The 14,854-nt window shown below is 34.1% G+C and overlaps 1 protein-coding gene across 1 annotated transcript in view; it reads right to left on the bottom strand.

Moving 5' to 3' along the window:
• The window catches only part of LOC129231434 (methionine adenosyltransferase 2 subunit beta-like), a 73,396-nt gene extending 62,609 nt beyond the window's left edge, over positions 1-10,787 (bottom strand). Inside the window, exon 1 of the mRNA XM_054865749.1 lies at positions 10,353-10,787. Coding sequence (XP_054721724.1) covers positions 10,353-10,535 — 183 coding nt within the window. The 5' untranslated portion in view covers positions 10,536-10,787. The remainder of the gene's footprint in view (positions 1-10,352) is intronic.
• Positions 10,788-14,854: the final 4,067 nt, after the last annotated feature.

Genomic DNA, 14,854 nt, shown 5'->3' with positions numbered 1-14,854 from the left:
ATCTATGGGCTCTTGGTGTGGTCTTTTCACTATTTTTCACTTTTATTATTATTATTATCTTGTATGTAATTAATTTTGTGCTGCTTTGCGCCTTCTAATTTGCATACCAGGTGTTTGCTTTGTTTCTATGTTGTTCTTTAGCTCGGTCAAAATAGACCAAAAAAAAGCGAAAGTTAGGAAAAATTTCCATAAAGCTGAAAATTGGTACAGACCTTAAGAACATCATTATACATGAAATGTCAAAAGTCCTCATCGATCCGAGTGGAGTTAAAAATTTTATGCAAGGTCAAAGGTCAAAAAATCAATTTTTCATATATATATCTCTTAAACGATAATTGTTAGCGAAAAAATGGAGGCTACAAAGTTTGAAAGGTATGCAATTGTGTACAAACAAGTGGGGATTCCGAGGATGGGTCATGGGGGTCATACCTTCCACCCTAAAGCTACTAAATATAGGTTAAAATGGCATTGGAGACATATTTAAAAAAAAATTCCCTTAGACCCCTTATTTGTACCCCTATTTGGTACTTTGACTATGAAATTAACACAAATATAGTTAAGGACAACACTAAAGTGAAGTGTCAGAAATCCCCATCGATCCCGATGGAGCTAAAATTTTTATTCAAGGTCAAAGGTCAAAAACCGATTTTTCGCAACTATCTCTTAAACGGTACGTGTTACTGTAAAAATAGGGGATACAAAGATTGAAAATTAATAGATAATTAATAGATAATTATGCACAAACGGGAGGGGATTCAGTGGATGGGTCAAGGGGTCATACACCCTTCTCCCTAAAGCGATAAATAAAGTCTAAAACTGCAGTTCAGGGACTCAAATTTCTAAAAATTCACCCTAAAATCCCAATTTTTTGACTATAAAATTACCATAGAAATAATTAGATACATCATTATAAACGAAATTTCAAACGTTCCAACAAATCCCAGTGGAGCTAAACGTTTTATTCAAGGTTGAAGCTCAGAAAATCAATTTTTCACAAATATCTCTTAAACGGTAAGTGTCTTAAAATAGAGGATACAATATTTGAAAACTATGCGAATATGGGAAACGTAAGAGTAACGTATTACCTATTTTTACTGTTTGATCTATTCGCTACTCCAATAAACTATAGGGGGCGCTGCAGCCACTGTCTAATGGTGGATGAAAAAGGTAAAACAAACGCATACCGCAATTTATAACTTGCTTTGACGCTTAGTGAATGAGACTAATTTTAAACCATGTTTATGAGAAGCTTTCTTTTCTATTCTTCTGAATTTTCATTACATCATACTCTCTGAAGCCTGTAGTTTACCCCAAAGAAAACATGTGGAATGCAATGTTTTACTTTTTTCTTTAATTTTGTAAATCACCGCAAGGTAGCGTATACAAGCTCTGGAGTTGCGAATATATATAAAGGTGACAGTGTTCCTTTGTTTCGACCCGATGGCCAGAAGCCCCAATAGCACCTACAGCTCTGAAATTTGGCACAAAATTCGAACGTACCCCGAGAATCTGCACCTTGAAGCCGAAATTTCAAATTAGTTTTTTCTAATTAACTAATTAAGCTAAATTTCGGCTAGTTAGGGGGTAAAAAATCTCCCCACCCCCAAACATTATGTATCGTTGGAAAGGGTTTTCCTTCTCAAACAAGATGATGTTTGTTCTATTTTTATCAATTAATTAGAACAGGAGGTATAAGCGATTCTAATTGAGCCAATTTTCAAGGCTTCTCTTTCGAAAAATTGCTATAACACTAGGTCCACTTTCCGGACAATTTTAAACTATAACAGTAGGTCTATTTTCCAGACATTTTTTCAATTATTTTCTTTTTAAACATTTTGTAGGAAGTTGCCTTTGTTGCTTATGAATATTTTACTGTTATTACTTCATTTTCAATTCATTGTGCGTATGTTAATTGATTTTTTTTAAATTAGAAAGTCGCTTGGTGAATTTGGCGATGAATTATGGAGTTTTTTACATTTGAAAGCTACTGCAACTGTAATGTTGATGCAATTTGTTTTTCTTTAATTCAACGGATTTTCTTTAAAATGAAGCACACTTTGCTTAGGAGTTTCAAAGACTAATCTCGTGATTTTCAAGAACTCTAGATTTGAACTTTAATAAACGAAAACAATTTAATTTAAAGTAATCGTTATTTTAAATTCATATTCTTTTATTTAAAGTGTTGAAAACAACAAAATTTTAGCAAACACATGATGATTAAAAATATTAAACGGTTCTGTAAATATATAAACAGTTCTTGTCATTGTTGGTTCAAAACAGATGTAATTTCACGCTGTATAACAAATGACTTATTTTTCTCCGAGACAAAATTGCGAAGAGTGAGATTATCTAATTGGTTGAAAAAATCATGGCTCCGTCTACTGTATAGAAAGTGGCGGGAAAATTAACAGTAAACACAAAGGGAAAAGAGAGAGAGGGAGAAAAAAAAAAGAAAGCTTTCTTAGCAGGTGTTTGCATGTTCCCAGAAACGGTATACATCCTATTCTTCGGATGGAATCTTTTTCTTATGAAGGAAAGGGATCAATGTAATCTTTCCCAGACAGCCTTTAGATGGCCATAAAAAGAACATCGCCATTGTGTCCTCACTTTGTAACAAGATACGGCAATAGTTCGACAAGAAAAGAGTGACCACTGGAAGAGGAAAACCATCTAATCATCATCCTCTCCGACCATCTTCCCCCAATTGCAGATCCAATTTCAATGGTCTAAGACAACAGACTGTGACTCTAAAAACACAAGAACGGCCAGCCTAGCTAAATTTTTTTTCTTTTTTTTTTGCAAAATAAAACTGACTTTGAAAAAAGAAAACGGCCCGAGTTAGATACGGCCCATGTGGAATTTTCCACATCTTCCACATGGCCAGTCCGCCCCTGGTCAGCAAACAGTTTTGTTGCCTAACACTTTCTAAGTAATCACTTTCAAATAAAAATAATAATATATTTTTTACCTCGATGTCAGTTATAAATTCGTAAAAGGAATGCATGCATCACTTGAGCAAGTCTGGAAACTTCTGAGGGAGATTGGTGAAATAAGCGTTGGCACGAAAACGCAAATCGAAAAGATCCGATAAAATATAATTTTTTTTTTTAAACCTATAGACTTTTTCTAAGACAGGAAAGTACAAAACAAATTCAGTACATGATTTATTGGCTACAACACTCAATAATTGAAGTTAATCATAAAATTTTCATATTACGGTTAATTCTAGAGCTGTCAATAAAATTAAAAATTGAGCCAAGAAATGTAGATAGAGTAAAAGCTATTTCATACAAAGCTGTATACCGCCACATTTTGTGTAAAATTTGCTCCAGACATACATGTAGGGTCAGCTGGGGTAAATATGAACATGGGCTAATTTCGAACAAACTCCGTTAGCACTCCTATGAGCAGTGTAGGAATCAAAAAGAATTAAAATGTGATGAATCATTACTCGATAACTATCAGATGTTTCCTGCCAGTTTGACAACACAGATTACGGCAATTTCAGTTATTATAAGAGTTCATATCTTCGAAAAGTGGAAATCATTTTGTTGTGTGTTCAATTTCGTGACCACCTCATCACAGGAAATCAAGGTAAGATGTTGTTCTCAAACATTTCCGATTCAGTAATTAATGCCCAATCAGGATTTCGATTACTTTTTGCTACATCTCGTTCTCACTGATTTACAGAAGAGTGTTCATATTAACTCCATATTTTTCTTGATATGGGGTAATTATGAGCATTTGTTTCAGAGCATTTTCTGGCATTTCTGATGAATTTTGTACGGTCAAAATTTTAGTTATTTTTTTTAATCATGAACATGAGCCAACAAACATTACCTAATGAGTTCCTTTAAAGGTTCAAATGACAAAATGCCTCGCACCCACGTTAAAAACGCCCCAAGCTACTCTAGAGAAAAGTTGATGAATGCAGTGCACGATATTTTGAATGGCAACAAAACCTACAGAGATACAGTGGCTATTTATGGTATTAATTTAGGAGTGTTGCACAACAGAGTCACAGGCAAAACTGAGGCTAATAAAATTGGAGCAGGTTGCTCAACAGACATTTGTATAGATGTGGAGCAAACTCCGGTGAAATGCCTAACTGCCAGGGCTCAAATAGAGTTTTCCTGTGACAAAGAAGAATTGAAAACCCTCGTCCAGCAGTATGTTGTACCTAGCTAATGGATTGCATGATCATTTCAGATAGTACGCCAGGAGAGGATTGATATATGGACTTTATGAAGCGGCACTCCAGCATTTCACTGGAAAAACTAGAACTCCTGAAAAAGCAAGGAATAAAGCAAGAGATCTCTTTGTGGTTTACCATTTTTATGGTAGAGTAAAGGAAGTTTACGAAAATCATTCTGTGGATGATCACTGAAATCAACGTTCACTATTATCTCATACACATTGGGGTAAACATGAACATATGGGAGCAATTATGAACAGGCATTTTAAGGTCACTGATTGCAACTTAAAAACAAAAATAAAAAAAAAAAAACCTCACAGAATAAAGTAGTGCAATGAAACATTCGTTTTTGGTCACTTTCCAGAATTCTGCATTTCAATTTTTATAGACTCTAAAATTAAAATAAGGTGTCATCCGGGGGGGGGGGGGGGGCAAGAAAGCCCTTTGCAAGCACCTTTTTTTTTTGACTTAGCAAAAAGTTTGGGTTTACACAAAATTGAAATCTTTTTCTTGCCAATAAGGCGATAATATTTTAAGCATGGCATCCCTGGCTAAACTAACTTGTGTTTGGCAACCCGAAGGCAATCTTGGATTTGTTCAAACTTGTTCACTCGTCAGCAGTCCTCGTTAGATAATTCTCGTTTTTTTGTGCAATGTACCTTATAGGAATGCTTATTTTGTGTTGGTTTAGATTCAGTAGATGTGTTTTGATGAATGAATATTAGAAAATGCCAGTTTCTTTAAACTTGACCGTTAATTAAGAGTAAAACCTAACATGGGGTGTGGCTCGGTATGACGCATTGTTTCATATGTTGTGTTTCAGACTGAGTGAGGATTTATACAATAAAAACATAAGTTTTTATTTCAGGATTTTAAAAAAAAAACCTCTCACTTCCGAAATTGTTCATGTTTTTACAAAATCTTGAGGATTTCTTATAGTTTTTAACTTTATATTTACAGCATGTAATTTTATTTTACAAAAAAAGTACAGGTATTTTATACGAAAAGTTGATTCTTATCGATGCCAAGGCACATTCTGTAAACGTGTCTCCTTTACTGAATTTCTGAAAATAAGTTGATTCTACGATTTTATAAAAATATGAAGGTGTTATTTTATGTAAATTATAGTAGATATTTTTAGTAGGTATTTTGAAAGCATTTTTGGATAGTAAATAAATATATGGTATTTTTGTATTTTTTATGTTTGGGATGTTCTGTCGAGACATTTTTACTTTTTATGCATTGAAATTTGAATAACTAAGCATTTTTTTTGGGCTGAAATAGTTTTATTTTGGGGATGTTTTCTGCTTTAAACATCGCATATTGAATCGCTTTGCTCTTTTTTAGTAGAGTATGAGAATTGTTTTTGTTCTATGAAACGCATGTTGGAAAATAGCTTTTATTTCTATTGGTACATATTTCTTTGGTGAGCTGTGATAGTAATTTGTTGATTTAAGCATTTTAAATACCTTCTAGTAATTTTTCTTTGTGTACAAATACTTTCTAGTTTCTGGTACTTTTGAAGCAAATATTTGCGAGGTTTTTTGCTGTAGTTTTATGGTTTTTTATATATATCGCCTTCTGAAGTGCTTTGATCATGTCCTTTTTACTTTCTTCTATATCTAATATATAGAAGAAAGTATTGGATTCGTGCAAATTTTCGAATTTCAAATTTTGACGGATTCGAACGTTTTGAGGTAAGCCGAGTCCATTTTGACTATTTTTGGAAAATGTCTGTCTGTGTGTGTATGTGTGTGTATATGTGTGTCACGTCAGTGCGTGACCAGTTTTTTTGTGGCCACTCTACAGCAAAAACTACCGCATGAAATCGAACGAAATTTGGTACACATATGTGCCCCTATCTGAACTTGTGCCCATTGGTTTTTGGCGCGAATTCCTCCAAGGGGGGTGGAGCAATGGGACGTTTTTTGAGTTACGTGTGCTTGCTATTCCTCAGGAAGCAACTTGCGGAATCAAACGAAATTTGATCCATATGTTGCCATTAACAGGAACAGGTGCTGATTCAATTTTGGTGTCAATAACTCAAACGGGGGTTGAGCTATAGAACGTTTTTTGTCGTCAATTGTGACTGCTGTATCTCAAGAAATAATGAATGGAATGAAAGAAAAATTTATCGGCAAGTAGCCCTTAGTGGATATAAGAGCTGATTTTATTTTGGTGTCAAAAGCTGAAAAGGAGGTGGTGCAATCGAATGTTCTTTTTTTTCATTGTGAGTGCCATATCTCAAGAAGTAATGCTACGTTCTGGATGAAATTTGGAATAAATGTGAATCTATAATTGTAAATAGGCGTTTCAATTTTGGCGCCAATCGCTCCATGGGGGGGCTGTTTTTTTTTGAGTAAATAAAAATAGCTTTAAAAATGCAACAATAAGAAAGATAAATTGTAATACTGTCGTCTGCTTATTTCACGTCATTTTAATTTTTGGGAAATAATCGGAAATGTTATTGCAATGATTTAAAATTAATAACTGTTGCCATTTTATGTTTGTTAACAAATAAAACATCTAATTAATTCAAGCAAGGCTTTTAAAATAACTTTCAAGTCGTTCTTTGCTTTGCTTTTGTGGGAATTCAGGAATTCGAACGGTCGTCAGGTTTTTTTTTTTTTTTGTTTTTTTTTGTTGCTGGGAATATTGCATTCTCTTCAAGCATAGGGATTGATCAGAATTCACAAGAAAGATATAGAAGAAAGTTTCGTGATGGCCACAACATACTAGTTTTTATCTGAATTTTTCCTGTTGGCACTAAAAAAGCATCGATAAGAACGATGTATGACATTTGTCATCATACATCGTTTTCTTGGTGACACTTTCTTGGCGTCAACAGGAAAAAGTCGCCAAGGGTGGAGTGTATGACATTAGTTCCAAAGTTTGTTTTTTCTCTCAAAAGACAACCTTCAAAAATTGAAAGCACAGGATTTGAGCATCATCTATTTGTTAAACAGTAAAGGGGAGCAAATTAATCCTTTTCATTTTTTTAAAAAATGAGATTTTAAAGTAATCTTACTAAACAAATCGCAACTATTAGATAATTTGATTTTAAAATTGAATTTTTAATGCTGTATGCGTCTTAGGTATACAATAAAATCAATGTGAAAATTTCATAAAAAGGAATTAATATTTTCTCTATAATCTCTGTTTAGGAGTTTTCCTGACTCTCCATGAGGGAGAGGGGGGATTTGAAAAAAATAAATAAATAAATGGAAAAGCTAGAGTCAGAGTCGGACATTTCAAAATCCAGGAGTCGGAGTCGGGCAACTTTCCTTCCGACTCCGCAGCCCTGCTTAACAGTGAAAAAGAAAAATATCGACTCATAAGGATTTTAATTACCATACAAGTCCTGAATTCGGCATTTCTCACACTTACAAAAGAGCTTTTGCTGCTGCAGTTAAAGCCTTCAATTAAGGGTCAGATAATACGTCAGAATATGTGGATATTAATTTCTTTAATGTAAAGTTAACAAAGTTAAGTTAACTCTTTCTGCCCCGTAATAGCCGAACACGCCCAAATGCTTTGGCTCCCATAATAGCCCAATGCTGCCCAGAATATTTCCCACCCCCTTGAGAGCTAACAAGCGTGAACTCGGGGTGTGTGCGTGGGAATGAAGAAGCGACAGTTGACATGACGGACAATGAGAAGGAATGTGAAGCAACATCGCAGTTTCACTTTCAACATGAAATTTTCATTGCTGGCTGTTTTCTCTTGGAAGTAAAGTCTCATTTTTCTACTTCATTATTTAAATTTTTGATTCTTTTTAAATGGCATATCGGAGGAAAAAGACATTAATGCAGGAAAAAATCAATGCCATATTTTTTAATTCTGATTTTGATAACTCAGAAAACCTGCAAATTGAGGAAAAAAAATAGAAGCATAAGGAATTAGTTCAGAAATATATTTAAATTTTAATTAAGATTTAAATTGAAAACCCGACAATAAGCGTTACATTCGTGAAAAATACCACAAACAAATAACCAAAAATAAAATGATGTTGGAATTAAATAAATGGAAAAAAAAATGCGATGAAAAGAAATAATACAGTCGACGCTCGATATAACGACCATCTCCATCCTAGAGAAAAAGGTCTTTATAACGAGTGGTCGTTATAAGAGGTATAAATTTAAAAAATGTACACTGTCATCATGCACGCCCAAGTAAATGCCCAAATTTTTTTTACCATAGGAATTTTTGGAAAAGTCGTGTGCAAAATATTATGACAGAATATTAAACAAGTTTTAAAGTACAAAATATAGGGAGGAAAATGTTACACACTTTCAAATCTGCTACTACTACTACTACCACAACAATTTCTGAAGATAAAACCCGAAACAGAGGTCTGCCTTTTTAGCAGACGTCATTTTTGCAAAACATTATTTTCTGTTTCAGATATAAGTGATAAATTGTGTTTCTCTTGCTTTCCAAAGAAACATTTAAAAGTCCCTTTAAATATACTAGATTCAAACACCAAACTACCAATACATCTGTCAACTCCCTTTTCTTAGGAATCTGGAAATTTCTCGATTTTTCTTCCCATTATTTTTTCTGTGCTAGCTGTGGTGAACGGTAGTCACCCCCTCTTAAAGTTGGATTTTACATTGAAAACTTCAGGCAGATGTTCGTAAACAATAATCAATGTCATTTTATGCTACAAATTTGTTTTATTGGAAAGAACACAAGAAATAGCGTCCGCTGATTCGGTCGCTGTATTGGATTAGTCGATACAGAACGGTCGTTATAACGAAAGCAAATTAACATAGAGTTTATAGGAACAAAGTTGGGACTTTTACCACTGGTCGTTATAATGGGACGGTCTTTATAATGTGTGGTCGTTATAATGAGCGTCGACTGTATAGCCTTTTTGCCAACATGTTCGCAGTTTTTGATTATAAAAAAGGGTCGGTAAGATAGAGCTTCCCCACAAAATTTTCTGGGGACCCAAAAATCATTGAAAAATTGAATTTTCAGTTTCTGGTTTCAAATGTATGCTTGAAGCAGGGGAAAAGGGGGTTGTTTCAAAAAAATAAATAATTAATTAAATAATAATAATAGAATAAAGGAAAATGCACACTGTTTTCCAAAATTAAGCTCTACACTTTTACAATGCACTTTTATGACATTTAATTAAATATACTTAAGTGTAATTTAATTAAATGTCATAAAAGTGCATTGACGTGTTAAGTAATGAGACTGTGATAATTTTGGTTCAACAAAAATCTATAGAATTGCAATGCATACATATCTGATGCCAGTGAGGAGAAGAAAGAATAAACTTAAATCCAAATTCTACTGGACAACTTTTGAAAATATTTGTAACATTATTTGTGACTATAATTTAAATGTGCGTAGAACTCAGGAAAAATTCCCGAAACCAAAAGCGAATTTGGGTCGGGGGTGGCGTAATAAGTATTTTGCTGGCTTACTTTAGAGACTTGAGTATTATTATTAATGACAGAAGAGTGGATTCGATGACATTTTCATAATAGTTAAGCGTTTTTTCTCAACAATAAAAATAATATTGTTTAAAAACAGTTCTTTAACTATTTGTCATGAAGATTCGAAGCAATCTAGTGCATTAGTGTTATTAATACAGCAAAATTGATGTTAGTACATGAACAAGCAAACTGTATAAGTTCTGAACAAACTTCATGTTTTTCCGTACTTTTCGTAAACGTTCTTAGAAAACTTAAATTTAAAAAAAAAATGTTTTTTAATTGTCATGTTTTAATCTCATTCTTGGCACTGTAGCAGTTTGGTAATCAAAAAACGAGTATAGTTAGCATTGTGCACATAATTGGTTTGTGAAACATCCAAACAGTGTACTATATTATGTTAGCAAATTTATTTTTTAGTGTTACTTTTGTGACATAATAGGAGAGAGACACTTGGTGTGAACAAACCATTTATCTTTAAAACATAAAATAAAATTTGGTAACTTTTGGTTAAAACTCTTAAACTGAGATGATCTTAATCCCAGAATCCTAAGTTTCTTTTCAAGCGCAATATTATTTTTCACTTTTCTTAATCGTCCGAGTTGCAAGTGGCAAAAGCAAAAGGCTCACCAATTTCGAAGAGTGTACACACTTAGCCTCATGAAACTAACTGCACAAAATAATTATCAGAGATTTCTAAATGCACTTACTTTGAATTGTTGGATTATCTTCTCGACCTCTACTTCATCAGTTAAATCAACCTGTAGGTGTATATCCTTGGCTCTTGAAAGTGCAAAACCTAGGACCACCCAAGTGTGCGTCAAAAACTCTTTCATTAATGCACGACCAAGAAGCCCAGATGCTCCAGTTATTATGACTTTATAACTAGACATATTGTAGCATACAAATTAAAATCTCTCTCAGTCTTATCTTATTTACCTTAAAATTAGCGGAACCGAAAGACGACCAAAACAAACCAACGAAAATTCACACACAAAATTCAAGTGCTTGCTTCAATGACGTATTTTTCACCCACCTCACTATTGTAGCCGCTCATGAAAGGTCAAATAACAAGCTTTTTTTAAATATAAGTTTAGCAACTCTCTCTTTTCTAATTTTCAACAGGTTTCGAAGTAGACTAGTTTCTTAAAAACCACCACGTGAAGCTGAAGTCCAATCCCAGTGATCCCAACCCGATTGGGATATAACAGACTGCACTAAATAACCGGCCGCGCCGCGCAATTGTTAGATTCAGATGCCGCGTTTGGACATGACAATCGCATATTGACCGCTCCCAAGCGGTAATTCTGTAATCAACGTTACGGCTTCGTTTCGTCCGTGCTCGATAGATGGCGCCGCTACGTTTTCATCATATTTTTTTGCGTGCTTTTTAAAAATGTCTTGTATCTTTTGAAGTTTTAACCATGGATAGCTTACCATTCGGCTTTACTTATTCAAATATTAATATTACAAACAATCAAAACGAAAATTTAACTTTCAGAGTAAAAGAAATCACTAATGAAAATGCTGCAAATGTTAAATGTAACAGCCGATTTAAATTATTGGAATTTAAAAACAAATGTGACAATTCATGTGCCTAATGGTTTAACGTTGTAATTAATAATTTAATCAACGGTCTAATTGATACAACTATATCAATTAGATAACATTATATGCAGTATTCGGGGGAGGGGAGAGTACATATAGTGTGAAATGGTAAGTCAGAACAGCTCTTTTACAAAAGTACTCCAATAGGCTTTCTAGTTTTTATATTTATTTATTTTTTTTGCAAAACACACACACACACACATATATATGCCAATGATTTTTTCCTTTTTTTTTTTTGGTGGTGGGGGTGTGATCGCTTCATTTTGGGGGGGACGGACACATTCACCCTTAGTTTTATTTACCCATGTTTTGTAGCATTTTTTAAAATTAATTTTCTGTTTATTTGTTCCTTAAGTTTTGTTGTTTTTTCCACCAGTACTTACATGTTCTTTACTTAATTGCTATGTTCGACCTTTTTAGGTTAGATATTTTTTTAGATTGTATTTGTGTTTTAATAGAAATTGAATTAATTTCTCTTTTGAATGGCTTATACAGATTTAACTTAAATATGCTTGTTAATTTTATACACTGAACTGGTTACGTCAACCGATTCCGATTCGCCGATATCAACTAATTCCGATCCGCTGGTCGAAATGCGATCCGAAAACGGCTGGAAACGACAGTCCGTTTTCGAAAGGTATAGGCAATTTATTACTTTAACTTTTTTATCGCCAGAAAAAAGTCTTTGTTCAGTAGAAATATTATTCTAAACAATCGGGACCGAACCCCATTCGAATAATTAGAACCAGAAAATGTTCTATTTAAAAAAAATAATTGAGTGTATGTGATGTTACTTAGTTGTAAAATATTTTATTAAAAATGAAATAATAAAGTAAAATTGCAAAATTACTGAATAATTATTTGAAAATGTGTGTGTGGGGGGGGGACTGATATTACACTAAAAAAATTATAATTTAAAAATGAATAAATAGAAAAATGAAATAAAAATTAATTATAAAAAAAATTCTAAACAAATTTTCAGAACTTCTAAAAATTCTCCCCCAAATTCAAAAAATCCCACTTGAAATCTGAAGTAAAGGGGGACATTCCCCCCTAGAAATTGAACCTTATTTCCAACCCTGTTATATATACATTTAATTGAAAGTAACTTGCCTTTGTATTGTAATTGTCAATTTAGCAGTGCATCCTGTATGCTTTGAAGGACCATCCCCAGAAAATCTTCTGTCTGTCTTATGCACACAGGGATAGCTGATTTTGTATTTATTAAATCTCCCTGATTTCGGATATGTTGTTGAAACACGTCAAGTACTTTTTGTATCTTCACTCAAGGCCGTATCCAGAAATTTTTTTCGGGAGGGGCCCGGATTAGCACATTGCCCTATCACACACACACACATATAGTATATATAGACACACCAAACGCATAAAAATGTTAACATAGAAGACATTTTGTCTCGATTTTTAATGATTCCACTGTTTGAACTGTTGTTATTTTAATTTCTTATTATTTTTCTTATTCACCTTGTAGTGGTAAGGATAACAGGAGAGTGTCCCTTTAAGTCGGATGCAGAACATCCATAATTTCAGGGGGTCCGGGGGTTTTCCCCCGAGAAATTTTTGGGAAAAAGAATCTGTATTTTGAGGCCTTATATTAGGTAATTAAGACTACAAAAATATGAAAAAAAAAATAGGCATACAAAGTCTTTTAAAAGTTATACATTCTTTTGCAAATCAAGATCAAACAAAATAAAAATTGCTTGCTCGACAAATCATGAAACTTAATGGACAGAGAGGAAAAACGAGAGCGGAGAAAAGAGAAGCACCTCGCCATCTGCTCATATCGGCTTTTAGTGAAGTTTGTTTTTGATCACTCCCCCGACTTCCATTTATTTTCATTAAATGCCCTGCAGTATGAAAATTGAACAAAACAGTTTAAAAGGAATGGTGTAGACATTCAGAAAATAAGAACGAAAGAGTAATATTCTAGCCATTTGGACGATTCATACTTTATTTTCTTGATAAGGTATAAAATTGAAGAACTTTTCAAGGAATTTTAAAAACTTAAATAATTTTCAAAGACTCTCGAACAGTTGAAATTATTTGAAGCTTTTTATTTACACTTTTCAGCAGTTGATTGCACAGTCTTACAAAATGATTATAACTTTGTAAGACACACCCGTTTTAAGTTAAAAATAAATGCAACGAAATATTTCTCGAAACAATTTTTTTTTTTCAATCACAAGTAGTGCAGAAAATGAAAGAGAGTAGAGTAAGTGTTATTTTTTTCCTCATACTTAAGGTATTAACAGTTTGCAGTAGAAGTAAGAAAAAAAAAACAAGCAATAACAAAAGAACTTCCATGATGCTGAATTCGGCATTAAATAAATGCAAGACAAGAAACATATCAGGCACAAAAATGATCTTGAAAATTATGCTACAAAAACGCGAGAATCGTGATTTTTGCATTTTTTACTCAGGATGTATCAAGGAGCTGAATTTGGCACATCTTGGTAACAAGATACTCGCCTAATCGGAAACTAGGGGCCCAGCCTTTGGTGAGTCCCCGGCTCGAAATCAGTATAGTGTAAGTTTTATAAGAGTTTTAGGGGGAGGAGGGCAGGGTCGTGCACAGAGGGGAGAAGGGACACCTGTTGGCCCGGGCCCGAGCTTAAATGGAGCCCAATATTTTTAAACCTAGGGTGGAAAATATGGATAAGCAATATAGAGGGGGCCCAAAAAAGCATTTTTGACAGCCCCAAAATTTCTGTGTACGCCCCTGGAGGAGAAAGTGCAGAAGTCAGTTCGGTTTACTTGAAAAGTCTACTGAACTGACTTGAAGGGCCTGCCTTGACCCTGGACTGCCCTGAATTGAATTGGGAAAGAAAGCAGGAAGTCCTAATTAAAGATCTAAATTTCAAGTGTACCTTGCAGCTAATGAGAACTAGAACTGCTTTTTCTGTATTTCTTCAAAATATTATAAATTTTGAATAGTAGCAAAATTAAGAATAAAAATTTTCTGACATTAGGAATTAAAAAAAAAAAACCTTCTATTTTACGGTACAAAACATTTCGGGTTTCGGGGGGGGGGGGGGGGGGGGGGGGGGGGGGGCCCGGGCCCGTCAGGCCCCCCCTCTGGATACGGCCTTGTCTTCACTGTATTGCTGTTAGGGCCAATCCTAGCAGGTGTGCAGAGTGTGCACCGCACAAGGGCGGCCAAAGCAAGGGGCGGCCGCAGGCCGCATCAAAAAGTTATTTTAATCAAGCAAAATTCCTCAAGAATTTCTCAAAAGATAACTTATAATCAGTCAAATAAATGTGCTAAATTTTAAATGTTCAATTATCAAAGTAAGTGCCGATTTCCCAACAGCATAGCATAGTTTAAGAAAAATAGATTGTTAGGGAACATTGTGCTGGTTCATTGTCCATTAATATCTACTTTTTACACACATGCTTCATTTGGTTGCAAAATTTATGACAGAACTAGTAATCAGGCATGGATACAGGGGAGGGGAGATGAGGTAAATGCCCCCTCCTGAAGCATGAAAGGGTGCCTTCTAAAAGGAGCACTCAGGGTCACTAATGTTTACCCTCCAAGCTTTTATAGACCTAAACAATGAAGACATATTTTATATATTATATTTAA

This window comes from Uloborus diversus, chromosome 10, assembly GCF_026930045.1.
Source record: "Uloborus diversus isolate 005 chromosome 10, Udiv.v.3.1, whole genome shotgun sequence".
NCBI classification, from domain to species: domain Eukaryota; kingdom Metazoa; phylum Arthropoda; class Arachnida; order Araneae; family Uloboridae; genus Uloborus; species Uloborus diversus.
The sequence above is the reverse complement of the archived record's forward strand: the minus strand, read 5'-3'. Positions and strand labels throughout refer to the sequence as shown.